At 34.6% G+C, this 14,865-nt stretch overlaps 1 protein-coding gene across 1 annotated transcript; it reads left to right on the top strand.

Annotated features, from left to right (window-relative positions):
• Positions 1-305: 305 nt before the first annotated feature.
• Positions 306-14,452, top strand: LOC126745074 (glucose dehydrogenase [FAD, quinone]-like). Its single transcript, XM_050452762.1, has 7 exons — positions 306-605; positions 6,929-7,141; positions 9,398-9,663; positions 9,729-10,171; positions 13,494-13,655; positions 13,714-14,053; positions 14,172-14,452. Exons 1-7 carry the CDS (start codon positions 398-400, stop codon positions 14,379-14,381), a joined length of 1,842 nt encoding a protein of 613 aa, XP_050308719.1. The 5' UTR covers positions 306-397; the 3' UTR covers positions 14,382-14,452.
• Positions 14,453-14,865: the final 413 nt, after the last annotated feature.

The following is a 14,865-nucleotide window of genomic DNA, read 5'->3' on the forward strand; positions in this document are numbered from 1 at the left end:
AAGTTCGCCACTACATTACCGATTGTCATGCATTGCCATGCAAATCAGATAGGACTATGCAACTAGAAAATAAAATAAATGAGCATGCATTTGAATAGATAAATCCCTTTCACTTCACAAATATTTGTTTTAGTGCACATATACTATTTTTGTGTGTGCAAATAATATAAAAATTGGTGTATGTTTTTCTATTAGGGATTAAAATCAAATAATGCAAAAGGATTAGAAAAATTTTATTGTCTAAATATTTAAAGAGAATTAATAGAGCATGCACATATTTATGGTATAAATGCAGCACAGAATCTAATACGATAAGACTTAGTAGTAGACCTGAACTCATAAGCTCAATTATTAAAATTAAATTATTATATTTTGTTATTAAAATTATTTTTTCAAAATGAATCAAGCGTTATTGTGGTTAATGTTGGTACTTTTAACTTTCGAAGCAAAAGCGAGCGAGTGGGAATCATTTATTGATGATGTTGAGGATATTCAGGTAGATGATATTCAGGAGGCTATTAATGACTCTTCATCCTATATCTTCCCAACTAACAATGATGAGTTTTTTACTTCAGAGAACAACACTGCAAGTAGATATGTCAAAGGTAAGTTTATAATATTTATTTTTTATCTGTGCATACAATTTTTATTCAGTTCTACATACAACTATAATATTTGTATAATTTTTCGCATGCTGTCTATATTCAACTTAACTTGACGTTGAACTTAGTCAGAAATACCTTTCGACACGAAATATTTATAATCTTTTTCATTTCATTTAAGTGCATTAAAAATTTAATTCGCAAACTCTCAAGTTTTTTGTTCGTTAAATGTAAATCACCTAGAAAAATGCAACATACTTTAATTTAATTAAGTTCATTGTTAAAGGTAAAGAATTTTACCTTTGACAATGAACTGTCTCTTCTGCTCGAATTATTCTTCACAAGAAGAAGGAGAATGATGTTGGCTATACGAAATTTGTTAAAAGAAAGTTCTTAAATTTTTCAACCACGATATTCTCCTTCCCACTCCTCTAGGTCCATATTTCTTGCTTTGGATAATCTTCTGCAAAAGGACAAGTCGGCTCTTATGATGCTTAACATATCCAAGATAAATTAGCAATCTAGCTTTTGAGTCTTAACTGTATTCAGAACTTCTTTTTCATTTCCCATCCGTCTCAGCATTTCCGTATTAGTTTTTCTCTCTGTCCAAGGGATTTGTTGGATTCTTCTGCACAGTCACATTTCAAATGCCTCAAGTTTTTTGGAGGAGGCCTCCGTAAGTCTCCACGATTCGACCCTCTAAAAAAGGATACACATAGCATACACATCGTAATAACTATTTTCGTCCTGACAAATGCTGTGCTGGCTTTGGCACGTTCTGATCTCCATAGAACGACCCCAAGTATCATTCGTGCCCTAGTATGTTATTTGTTGACATTTTCAAAAGGAGTTCCGCCTACCAATGAAATACCGCCAGTGTAATGTGTTTAAATTCCTTCAATGAGCAGTTACTATTCTAAAAAAGATGAAAAGAAATTGCTATAGATAGCGTTTAAGTATTACGTTACAGTATACCGCCATTGCTGTTCCTTTTCCAAAAGTCAATCAGCCCAATGACTATGGACAGCTAAGATCTATTTCTATCCTACCAGCTATGTCCAAAATTTTAGAGAAAGTTATGGCAATGCAAATTTCTGTCTTTATTTCAAGTAATAATATTTTGCCAGAAAAGCAGTCAGGAATTCGACGTGGACATAGTTGTACAACTGCGTTGGCTGAGATTACAGACCGTATTAATGGGGAATTGGATAATAGCAAAGCGAGCGTTCTGGTACTTCTAGACTATTCACGAGATTTTGACTTGTTAAATCATGACGTTTTGTTGAGTATTTTGGTTTATATTGGTTTTCGGTTTAATGCCCAATCTATGATTCAATCTTTTCTAACACGTTGAACGCCACGTGCCCACCAGTGGACATTTTAATTTTTTATAGTGGGACATAGTGATCACCGGTGGTCATTAGTGATTTTAGTTGCTATGACAATATGACCACCCGTGGGCACACTACGAGTTATATTTGGAGACCGCGTGCTCATCGGTAGGAACATCTTGCTTATATTTAGCATTTAAAATATAAACTTTGGTCCTAGAATGTAATCTTTTTTTACTTGGACTTGGTAGTTTGGTCTGACAATGTATAAAAAAATACTGAATAATTCTTAGGAAATGAAACATTATTTTCCGACTGAAAGTTTATAATGACAGTTATCAATTCTCAAAACAAGTCATAATATTTGTGGAAAATTAAAAAAATGTATATTTTGAACGAAAAATAAGTAACTGAAAAAACATTCTAAACCAAATTACCATTATTCTTAAGCAGTTTCCCAAAATAATTTACTTACGGTCATTAAAACATGGTATACACATTGGTTGTTGACATTGCTGACAAATAGTGTTTACCTTTTTAGCATTTTTTCGGGCATAGGCTGAATTATGCTATCTTGACATATTTGTATAACAGACTTTACATCTCTTTCTAGTCACCCTCTTTTGACTCCTCCCTCTTTTGAACTTCCTTTAATGTGTGAACTTGTCTTTGGGACTCTTTAAAAGTTGATGGGCGAGCAGCTAATGGCATATCCAAATTATCAGTAGATTCTACCAGGGCCGAAGCAATAGATTCTCTAAATCGGGTTATATTAATTTTTTTGTTATTTACCTTGTTAAATATATGTAAGGCATTTACAACTATCATAGGAGTTATTAGATGAAAAAGTACACGTTTATACCATTTTACAGTACGGCGACAGTAGGGGGCATAGGCTGCCATCTGATCTGAGAGATCGATAAATGTTTTCCCTTTGTTGTAGTCTAACACAACAGCTGGTTTGGTATACATTTTCCCTTTTTTTTTTAAAGTTGTAACTGAATCGTCATGTTTGGTACTAAGCATTAACACATCCCGTTTGTCTTTCCATTTTAGTACTACTGTTTTTCTTTCATTCTGTCTTGCAATTACTTCTCCTTTTTTTAATGTTGCTTTATTAACTTCTGGAGGATTACCTTTTCGATTGGTTCTTAACGTTCCAACGAGATGGGTCTTCTGCTCCATCATTTTATCGGCTAACGAGACACTTGTATATCAATTGTCCTTAAAGTGTTCTTCCTGAATTTAAGAGGCCATCCATCAATTCAGTTACAACTTTTTCTGAGACTGCTATATCATCGGTCTTCTCCTTGCCTGTATAGACTTTAAATGCCCAAGTATATCCTCCTGTTACACAAAGCTTAAAAACTTTAATGCCGTATCTGTTTTTTTTATTCGGTATGTATTGCCTAAAATGTATCCTTCCTCAAAATGGCACATTGCTTTCATCGATACAAACAATATCTTCTGGAACATATGCTTCTTGAAACTTGTACTGGATCATCTTTAGGGCGTCACTTATCTTATAAAGGCGATTATCCATATCTCTTGGACTTTCGTTATCACAAGTATGAAACATGCTTAATATGTTTTCGAATCTATTTCGGCTCATTATTTTAGGAATATTATTTTGATACAGGAGACCCTTAGAACAATAATCCCTTAGTTGTGGTACTTGAAGTAAGCCCATCCAAATAATAATTCCTAAAAATTTACGCATTTCCAAAGGATCGGTATCAACCCACTTTGCAATTCTTTCTTTACCCGTCTGGTTGCCGGTGTTTGTAATGCCGATAATTTTTTGTGAAGCAAATCTGTTGGTTTCCGTAACAAACAGATTTATTATATCGTCATTTATGAAATAGTTGAAAAAATCCACAGGATCTTTTCCAGCTAACTCAACAGCTATGGCGGGATTTACTCCTGTATTGTTCGGAAATGTATCGAATGTTAAACGGTCTCCATTTACAGGCTTCCATCTCCGGCCATTTATAGGATTCGCTAAATGAACAACATCATCTGAATCTTCATCCGAATTATTTCCTCCATCTTCAGTATCAGATTCTGAATCAGAGCTGCTCTCCTCCAGCTCAAAATCTCGATCATTGGTTGAATCATCCGAAAATCCTGTTATTATTTCCTCATCAGTCAAATTTTCTAATTCAGCGGCAAGTTCAGCATCTGTTAAGCGTCTTCCAGTCATTTTTAATTAATTCTGTAACAAATAATTAATTTGTAAAACAAAAAACTAAACAAAACATAAAATTAAAATAAAAAAACGGTAAAAAAAAGCAATATGCCCACCGATGAACACTTGGTCCCAAGATGTAAAATTACATTCTAGGACCAAGTGAACACCGGTGGATCATGAAAAAAAGTAAGTAAAGATACCATAATAAGAAAATATTTATCAAAAATAATTACTCTAAAGTCATACCAAGTCCAAAATATCGATAAAACTAAATAACAAATGTCGGTCCTGACAAGCGAGACAAGAAATGTTCACCCGTGACCACGAGGTCCCCTGCCTGATTTTAATGATGACCACCGGTAAGCATGTGGCGTTCAACGTGCTAAGTAACATGACGCAGAGGGTATTAGTTGATGGGAAGTACTCTGAGGTAATGACTTTACACTCAGGTGTCCCACAGGGAAGTGTCTTGGGCCCCCTTCTTTTTACAATTTACACGTCTAATTTTATTAAATCTATTCACCATTGTGATTATAATTTATATGCCGACGACACTTCTATACTCTTTTAAGCCAGAAAATGCGACAAAGGCTAACCTTAGAATAAATACGGATCTTCGGGCGCTTTGTGAGGTGTCCGGGTTCACGTTGGGTTCAGTTTGTCGGGTCACATGCTGAGGTTGAACCCCTTGAAATCGGTGGCTTTATTATTTTGTAATGATAAACTACGTGAAAATATCTTGAGTCAGTTGGATCTAAGTATCGAAAACGGGGTTTAAAAAACGGGGTCTCTTTTTCCTCATAGGCATTACTAAGAAAAGAAAACCAAAATTGAACTATGTGACGCACTCGTACGATCACACTTTAACTTCGCGGATAGTGCTTATGGTCCTTTTCTGGATACAACACAGGCCCGGAGAGTGCAAAAGGTCCAAAACTCATGCATACGTTTTATATGTGGCATAAGACGTGGACAACACGTATCACATAAGCTTAAAGAACTTAGCTGGTTGTCAATCTTCAATAGGCGTGTACTGCACTTGGCTTGTCTGTTTTATAACATCATTAAATTTCAGTGTCCTATCGATCTCAGTAGGAAAAAATGTTTACAGAACTGATATTCATAATTTAAATATACGTAGAAAGCACATCCTTACGATCCCCAAGCATAATAAGGAACTTTTTAAAAGAGGATTCTCTTATAACATAGCGTCAACCGTAAATAAATTTCAAGTTACTCATTTTAACACATCTTTATCCTGTTTCAAAAGAAGGATCAGATAGCAGCTTCTCAGTGAATGAGTTTTTATGGGGGTTTATATGCATTTCAGAGAAAATAAGATATTATATGCATACAATTTTTTTTTTTCCGAATAGAGCTTAATAGTTTTACTATGTACTATCTCGGTACCGCCTAACATAATGGACCGAGTTATCTAGCTTTTCATTAATATATTGGGTTTTATTAGGCTTAGGTTAGGTAACTAAATGTAAGTACGGCTTAGAATTTTTCTATGGCTTTAACAGCCTCTCCTTTTGGAGAGAAGCTGACTATAAAGGTCGTTTGTTTGATTTATATATTTGTTTTGTATTTTCAAAATTGTTATAATTAATTGGAATAATAAAATGAACAAATAAATGATTTTCTGCACTACGGTTTGCTCTCTTGCAGTTCTGTTGTACTCGAGATATCCATACTATGTTTTAATTGATTGACTCATACATATGCCTATTCGATTTGTTTTCTTCTCTGATATTTGAAACAAACAAACAAGTCTTATTACTAGAATGATGGTAAAATGGAACAGTGATGGTCAACAAGGCTAGAATAATAGAAAAGTTGCCGTCACTTGCCAAGCACATTCATCACTGGGCCACTACTATATTTACTGGGTTGAAACAAATATGTGCACTTAATACATTAATCCTCATTCTGCACAAAATAAGAATTGGAAGCAATTCATAGGGAAGCGTCACCTTATGGAATTTAATTTTTAGTGTCAACCCATGAACACATAATAATTTGAAAATATTTACAAATAGTTAATGGCACGAAAAAACAGCCACTTATTCTATGTCTTTATTATTATATTTATTTTTATACTTTCTGAGAAAATTAACTAAAAAGATTAATAAAAATCATGAAAATAACTATAGTCTTACTGAAATAAATATTTAAAAAAGAGAATATAAAGAAAACAATATACTTCAATACTAATTTGAGATACGAACAACTATACTAAAGCAAAATAACAAAAAGGAATACAAAATAGAATTATTATTAGAAAATTGCTTATGGCCGTGATTTATGTCATATATGTACCGATAATCAGAAACATTAGGTCAATCTTTTATTCACGTTTAACCCATTTAACTTATTCCTAATATCCTGCAACAAAATTTGGCCCTAAATTAAGTCAAACTAATACATATATCATCGAAAAGGACAGACATAACTTATATACTTGGCTGACCTAAGTTCAAAAATTCAAACTCTGCAGCGATCCTCCATCTCGGTGCTTACATTTCAAAAGTAAAAACTATCGCGTTTTAATAAATATTACAAAAGCCTGATGAGAACTTTAACCGGGAATGGGTAGCACGTAAATGGTGTCTCTTCTTCTCACTTATTTCAATATTTAATACTTCTATTATTAAGAAGTATTAAAATTTTATAAAAAACCTACTGATCACAAACACTAATATTAGTACATGATTAGCATGAGCACAGCCAGCTTTAGAATTAGTCAAATTTTTGAAATATACTTAACCGGTTCCTAACTTTTATATTCTGATTTTATTTAGATTATGGTACATTTGATTATATCATCATTGGAGGTGGTACAGCTGGTGGAGTCCTTGCCAACCGCCTGACAGAAGGGCCATTTACTGTTTTGGTTATTGAAGCAGGTGAACCAGAACCAAAGTGGACATCAATACTAGGAGTAACCTTATACTCACTGTATTCACACTGGAGTTGGGGCTATAATACAACAACGCAAAACACATCTTGCTTTGGTAAATATACAGCGGTAACTTAAAAATTTGCGAATATCTTGCGAACTAACCAGAGTTACAAATACTTACCTAAGTGTAAATATCATTAACTTCAGAAATGAGTTAAGTCACCCTTGATCCCTTGAAATTTGATAGCAGCAACTTTTTTTGCTACCACAATTTGAAAAAGGTTTAGAGTAAGTTAAATATGAATGTCTAAATAAATAGAACCACTGAAATAATATTGGCTACATGGCTATAGAGGGTGTTTCAGAACTATGGGATCAAACTTCTAGGGGTTGTTCAGTGCAACAGTAGAATCCATTTGAGTATAGGAACCCATGTCCGGACATGTGTCACCACGCCAATACGGCCCTAAGACGCGTTTAAATTTAGAAAAAATATTAATTACCTAAATAGGATCTGATGCATTTATTTTTACCTTTTGTATATGATACCATCACAACAATTGTTCAAAATGTCTTCCTCCAATCTCAATACACCGATTTAAACGCCGCATATGATTTCGGCGGACTACACTAAAGATTTGATCCTCGTTTTGAATGATTTCAAATGCTGCTGTGATTCGTCCAATTAAGTCTACCTCTAATTCTACTGGAGTTTCGTAGACTAAAGACTTTACATGTCCCCACAAGAAAAAATCGAGCGACGTTAAATCGGGTGACCTAGGAGGCCAAGAAACTGCTCCACCTCTGGCAATCCAACGGTGCCCAAACTGCTGAGCCAAATACTCGCGTACTTGTACAGCAAATTAAGCCGGCGCTCCATCATGCTGAAACCACATTTGCTGCCTAACGTTTAGTGGAACATTTTCAAGGAGTTCTGGGAGAACTTCCTCCAAGAAACGCAGATAAATAGGTCCTGTTAACCGTTCCGGTAGAAGGTATGGCCCAATTAAATAATCATCAACAATGCCTGCCCATACGTTGACAGACCAACGATTCTGATGTTTTTTTGGAAAAATTGCATAAGGATTTTCTTCGTCCCAAACATGGCTATTCCTAGTATTAAAAATACCGTCTCTTGTGAAAGAGGCTTCATCGGTCCACAAAATATATGGTAAAAAATTTGGTTGTGCAATGATGTGATCCAGAAGCCATCGACAAAATTGAACTCTAGGATGATAATCGGCTGCAGTCATACCTTGAACTTTTTGGAAGTGGTAAGGATGGAGTTGTTGCTCGTGTAGTACCCGCCAGACAGAAGCGTTACTCGTTCATATTCTTAGCGACGTCACGTGTGCTATTTGATGGTTTATCAGCAACTCGCTGAAGCACCTCTTTTTCAAATTCGACCGTTCTTACGGTTCGAGCAACACCAGTATCATGCATCTTGGTCTTAAACATGCCTGTCTCAGCGAGCCGCCGATGAACCGCAATAAACTTTTTGTATCCAGGATGCTGTCGTTCGGGATAACGTTTATGATACAACTGCGATGCTGCTCGTGCATTGCAGTTTGTTGCTCCGTATGCCAAAGGCATATCCGCCAATTCTTGATTGGTTAAGCGTTGATTTTAAACAATTGTTGTTATGGTATCATGTACAAAAGGTAAAAATAAATGCAGCAGATCCTATTTAGGTAATTAATGTTTTTTATAAATTTTAACGCGTCTTAGGGCCGTAGTGGCATAGTGACGCATTTCCGGACATGGGTTCCTATACTCAAATGGATTCTTCTGTTGCACTGAACAACCCCCAGAAGTTTGATCCCATAGTTCTGAAACACCCTGTATAATAGTGCCTGCCTAGTAATTCCACTTATATAAACAAAAATTATGTTGTTGCAAAAAGAAACACTTTTCTGAAGAATCTTCGTTTTTTATCACGTACATGTTTTATATATTCATTTAAAAACAATTCTGCTAAAGCTGCATTTAAGAGTAAAAATATCGTAGGGGTGATACACACATTTCTTTAAAAGTTCTATTTCCGACCGTTTATTTGTTGAACCTTTTAACTAGATCATATAAAAATTTAAAGCATCAAATTTAGCATAACCCAAACTACTTCTTACCCAAAAAAATAATCTTAAATACAGAGTGTCGCATATAATGCCTGTAATTTTTTATTTACTTTCTATGCGAAAAAGTTATCAATATGAAAGTGGTCTATTATTTCACTGCATAGTAAAATGTTCACCTCCATAGTGTTAGAGCATAGGCCTAACAAAATAACTAGAATACTGTTAAATTTTCTTTTAATATTATAAGCTATGAAGTTAAATATTATTGAATTAATCTGATTTTTTAATTTAAGCGTCAAACTCACATCAGTGTTTTTATCCCAGAGGTAAAGTATTGGGAGGATGTAGTTCCATAAATGGAGGTATGTATGTACGAGGAAATAAGAAAGATTACGACGAATGGGAACAAATGGGAAATCCAGGATGGGCTTATGAGGATTGTTTACCTTATTTTAAGAAATCAGAAAAAGCTAATATTGCCAATGATCTTATTGATGAAGAATATCATGGTTTTAATGGCATGCAAATAATCAACGTACCGCCTGATACAGAAGGTTTGGTAAGTTAATTATTACTGTATCTTCTAATGTGATATTTTCGCAAAATAAATTAAAATAATTTTAGACTGATAAATTAGTAAGCGCTGCGACATCTTTGGGAAACGAAGAAATCGACTTTAATGGCGCTACTCAACACGGTATTGGTAGAATGCAGTTTTACTTAGATAATAATACTAGAACAAGTACAGCTTCTGCTTACATACGGCCAGCAATGAATCGTATGAACCTTAAAATAACTTTAAAATCTCTTGCTACAAAAATAATAACTTCTAAATTAAAAAGAAAGGCCCTGGGAGTAGAATTTGTTAAAAATGGTCAGAAGTATGTGGCTAAAGCAAGAAAAGAGGTTATTGTCTCCGCGGGATCTATTAACTCTCCACAGGTTTTGATGTTATCTGGAATTGGACCAGCAGCAGAACTTGAAAAACATAACATTCCAGTTGTAGCTGATTTACCGGTTGGAGAACATCTGTTAGATCATACTTTGTTTTCGGCACTTTGCTTTAGGTATGTTTTAGAATGGTTGTATCTTATACAGAATGAGTCGGGGGAACGCACCAAACTCTAGGAGAGTATTGTACACGTGCAAATAATATAAAAAACCCATATGTCTTTATGTGATTCTTTGTTTTTAAAATATAGCGTAACTACAAACAAATAAAATTTCCTACATCACATGTGCAAAAATACTGCTATTAACCTCCAAACTTCAGGCACGTGTTGCTTTTCTAAGTGATTTATGTTCTTATTTAACAAGCACTGGCGGATTTCTAATGCATTGAATTAGGGCCTCCCGAGTGTCAACTTTCAATATGTATACCTCATTTTTAAACCGTCCTCATCAACAATAGTAAAGTGGTAGGAAGTCTGGAGATCTTGGAGGCCAACTAATAGGATCAGCGCGAGTAATCCTTAGCCCTGGAAACTCTTCATACAACTATTGCTTGACCTGACGAGTGAAATATGCGGTAGCTCCATTGGTGCTGATAATTTATTTTAATTTTGGCATTTAGAGGAACTTCTTCTAATAATGTTTTACACATTGCTCAAAAAAATAAGTAGTTCTCTTCTGTGAGACAATTAAAAAATCTAAAATTTCTATAATAACTAAATGTCTAAAATGTGTGGGCTAATTATATAACCATCGACCATAACACACCATAGGTTTACCGAAAACTTATTCTGAAGATTAGTTTCGACTGTTTCGTGTGAATTTTCGTTTGACCATATATTAGAAGAGCTGTGAGTATTATTGATATCATCATGGGTGAATGTTGTTTCATCGGTAAAAATTTTGCGCATAAACGGCAATTATTAATTATTCAACCACAAAACTGCATAAACCTAACATAATCTTGCGGTTAAATGTGCTGTTCACTCTACACATGGTATGGATATAGGCCTTACTCATGGGGCATAGTGAATACTCTTTTCTTTTGTGGAATGATCAATTGAATGGCAATTCTTTGGGAGCTAGTCGTTGCATCTTTTACCAAATTTAGAATATTTTCTACTTCTTCTTAACCTTGTCGAGTGGCTCGTTAAAAATGTTTTTTTTTTTGTATACTGGGAAGAGGTTGTTTGGATTTCCATGATGTGAAAATCATCCACGGTATACTTGAACAACAGCATTTCCATTGCAAAAGTCGTAAAAAAAACCCATATTTGCATATTATAAATTTAAATAGATGTGGGGTATTTAATACGACTTTAATCGTAGAAACTCGAAAATAAACATGTCAAACACACTGGCACTAATTTTTCCAGTTTATTAAGATGTGAATTAAAATAAACAATTGCACGCCTGTAGATCTGAAGAACACTTTTAACATCTGAGAAACATCGTCTAGGTTATCGAATCCGCTTGGGAGTTTGGGAGTTGCTAGGTTTTTGAGATTCTTGGCAATTAAATCCTTCTTTAAAGATCACAAAAGCGTCCCAAAAGTCCTTAGAGGTTGATTTCTCGCATGACGACTCTTTGGTAGCCAGGTAGAAGATCTTTCTATCAGGCTCTTTTTTAGAGCAAGCTCTCGATTATCATGAGTGCTTGCTCAATTTTGGGATTAGACCGACGACCCGAGTTTAGCCATTCCTCTAGACGTTTGTAAATTCTACACAATACACGCTACGCCCAGCTCTGTTTACTGCTCAGCATACTGAGCTGGAGCAGTTAACGTATCTTGCTATACTTCACAGGTCACGCTGTACCAACTTTTTCGGTTATTAGAATGATGTGCCATAAATATATAAAATGTCAATTCCGACTCTGTTTGGATTTGTCGCAGTTTAACGTCTTCGAGGTTTGCATAATAATAAGCCAAATGGTTAAAGTGAATAACTCGAGCTTTAGCGTTTGGCGGCTTTTGTAATTTGTAAAAAACATCGTTGATGATTTCCAGCACTCTGTATGGAGTCACTCTTGTTTCACCTCTGCTCTTTGGTATTAAAATCATATGCGTCCTTCGTCCGATAATTGGCATCTTAAATGGAAATGCACATTTGATTATACTTCCCGGTAGCATCGGTTCCTAGCGGGCAACCAAACTTTAGATTGCATGGTAGATTTAAAAAAAAAATACTAGTCATTTTAGATTACCAGAGCGAAACATTTTCAGAGTATAATACCACCCTCATCTGCCATCCTTTAGCCAGGGTGGAACTAACCTCAACAGTTTTAAACGGAATAAAGGTCTTTCGATTCTTTTAACTGCTATATTTAGTTTAAAGATTTTCCTTCCGCGGTTCTCAAACTATTAACTATTTTAACATTTAATACAGTTTTTTGAAAAGTAATCGCAGTTCTTTGTCAAACTATAAATTTATAACAATCACACATAAACACTAGTCCAACAAATGCTAAAAATGGTCACTGTTAATGTCAATGCAATAATACAGATTTTGTTCAAATCGACGTCGCACATTTCGTAGCATATCAGGAATTATCTGTTGGCATTCAGGTGTAATGCTTTCTCGTAATTTTTCTATTGAAGCTGGTTGGGGAGCATAGATCTTACTCTTTAATAAGGGGGGGCATAATTCTGCTGAAATATAACCTCGCCTTCAACATATTGATTGCTATTGTCATTTTCAATAATAGTAGTTATTGCTGGATTGATAGCTTCTTGTAATAACCTGAGGTACATATCTCCATCAAGATTACCGGGTATAAAAAATGATCCAATAATATGATGGCCATAAATAGCACACCAATTGGTTAATTCTTGGGGATATTGAGTATGTGCTTAATGATAAATGTATGGATTGTGGTCCGACCAATAACGGCAATTATGACGGCTTACAGTGCCGTTTAACAAAAACGAACATTCATATCTGAGAAACAAATGTTAAACACATAATTAGTATTATTTAATGTTCTTTCAATGGTAATTTTAGAAAACTCCAAGCACCAATCCTCATCGTTTTCATTTATTTTATGTACTTTATTTTATAGAGGTGGAAATCATAACAGTTTTTTTTAAAACCCAACATTTAATATAGGTTTTCCAAAAAACTATAATAAACGTTAAAATTATCAATAGTTTGAGAACCCCTGAAGTAAAATGCTTTAAAGTAGGTATAGCTGTAAAGAGAATCGAACGACCTTTCAAACAAGGTAGAACTCGACCCACTATTCTGTCACATCTGTCATCCCTTAGTGGGATGACAGATGGGGGTGATATTATACTTTTAACATGTGTCCCCCTGGTAAACTAAATTGACGGGTGCGAACCTTTTCTTTTTAAAATCTTTACGAGCTCGACATGGCCGCCGCTTCGTTTATGTTTAGCCACCCTGTATAAGGCAGTAATGTGTATTATGTTATTTGTAGAACCAACCAAGTATTCTATAGTAGTAATTTAGCAGAAAATCTTAATTTATGGGCAGAAGGAAAACGCCCACTGGTGGCTATGGTTCACCTTATTGGATTCCCAACAAATAAAACCGAGTATATAATTACATCAGCTAATCCAGATATGGGCAGCGGTTTACTGTAAGTCCTAACCAGCTATACACGTCCGCCTTAATTAGTTATTTAAAAACCTTTTTAGCTTTAAAGAGGAATATGCTAATGCTTTTAAAGTGCTTAATTCTCAAACCGATTTTTGCGCCACAACCATTTTGCTTAAACCCAAATCATTTGGAAGAGTTACACTGCAATCTAATGATCCCAGGGATTTTCCTTTAATAGACACAAATTACTTTTCAAATCCTGAAGACTTGGAAGCATTGTATGAAGGAATCCAGGAAGTATTAAAACTTAATGAAACCGAGGTATTTAGAGAGTGGAACGCTACACTAATTGAAATAGCCATGCCGGATTGTGATGATTCCTATGAACGGTTATCTAAGGATTGGTGGTTTTGTGCGTTTAGAAGTGTCGGGTCTACTGTAAGTCTACCTATATTAAAAATATTTTTTATTAGAGCCCTTATTCTAAATACTTATTTCAAATATAATAATATGGATCGTATTTTGTAATGATATTTAGAATTTATGATTTTTTTAGATATACCATCCAGTTGCTACAACGCGAATGGGACCGAATCCAACAACTTCCGTGGTTGATTCTGAATTAAAAGTACATGGGTTTAAAAACTTAAGAGTGGTTGATGCTGGAGTGATGCCAGCGCAAATCGCGGGTCACACACATGCTGCAGTTATAATGATCGCAGAAAAAATTGCAGATGTAATAAAACGTGATTGGTTAAAATTATAGTTATATAATTCTTAACAGCATGGTTAGTAAACAATAAGGATTTCATAATATATGCATTTTAATGAAGTAAATGTTCATTTTATTAAGACACTAGTACTCAGAGATACCACAAAAATCGATACCATGCATTTTATTTTAAAAGTTTTTGCTGGGAAGGCAGTTTAACAAGTTTCTTAGATCTTAGCATTTTAAATTTACGCATTTTTTATTTATTTATTTCAGAATCGATAAACGCTAATTCACAAGTTGACGTAGTCTATATCAATACCCTTTAAAGCCTTTGACAGGATTAATTAAGGCATTCTCGAAAATCTCCAAAAATTTTACGGCTTTTCCACATATTTAATTAATTCTTTTTATGCTACTTAACACATTGAATAGGGTCGGAGTTCTGCAAAGAACAAAGCCACTTTAGAGATCATTGCGACCACAGGGCTCAATTTTAGGCTCGCTTTTCTTTATTTCAATTATCAGTAAAATATCT

Source organism: Anthonomus grandis, chromosome 15 (assembly GCF_022605725.1).
Source record: "Anthonomus grandis grandis chromosome 15, icAntGran1.3, whole genome shotgun sequence".
NCBI lineage: Eukaryota > Metazoa > Arthropoda > Insecta > Coleoptera > Curculionidae > Anthonomus > Anthonomus grandis.

What these genes read in the sequence shown, in the direction of transcription:
- LOC126745074 (XM_050452762.1), top strand. Translation starts at nt 398, where the DNA reads ATGAATCAAGCGTTATTGTGGTTAATGTTGGTACTTTTAACTTTCGAA. An exon ending in TGCAAGTAGATATGTCAAAG is followed by an intron (nt 606 to 6,928) that starts GTAAGTTTATAA and finishes GATTTTATTTAG; the next exon opens with ATTATGGTACATTTGATTAT. An exon ending in CGCCTGATACAGAAGGTTTG is followed by an intron (nt 9,664 to 9,728) that starts GTAAGTTAATTA and finishes AAATAATTTTAG; the next exon opens with ACTGATAAATTAGTAAGCGC.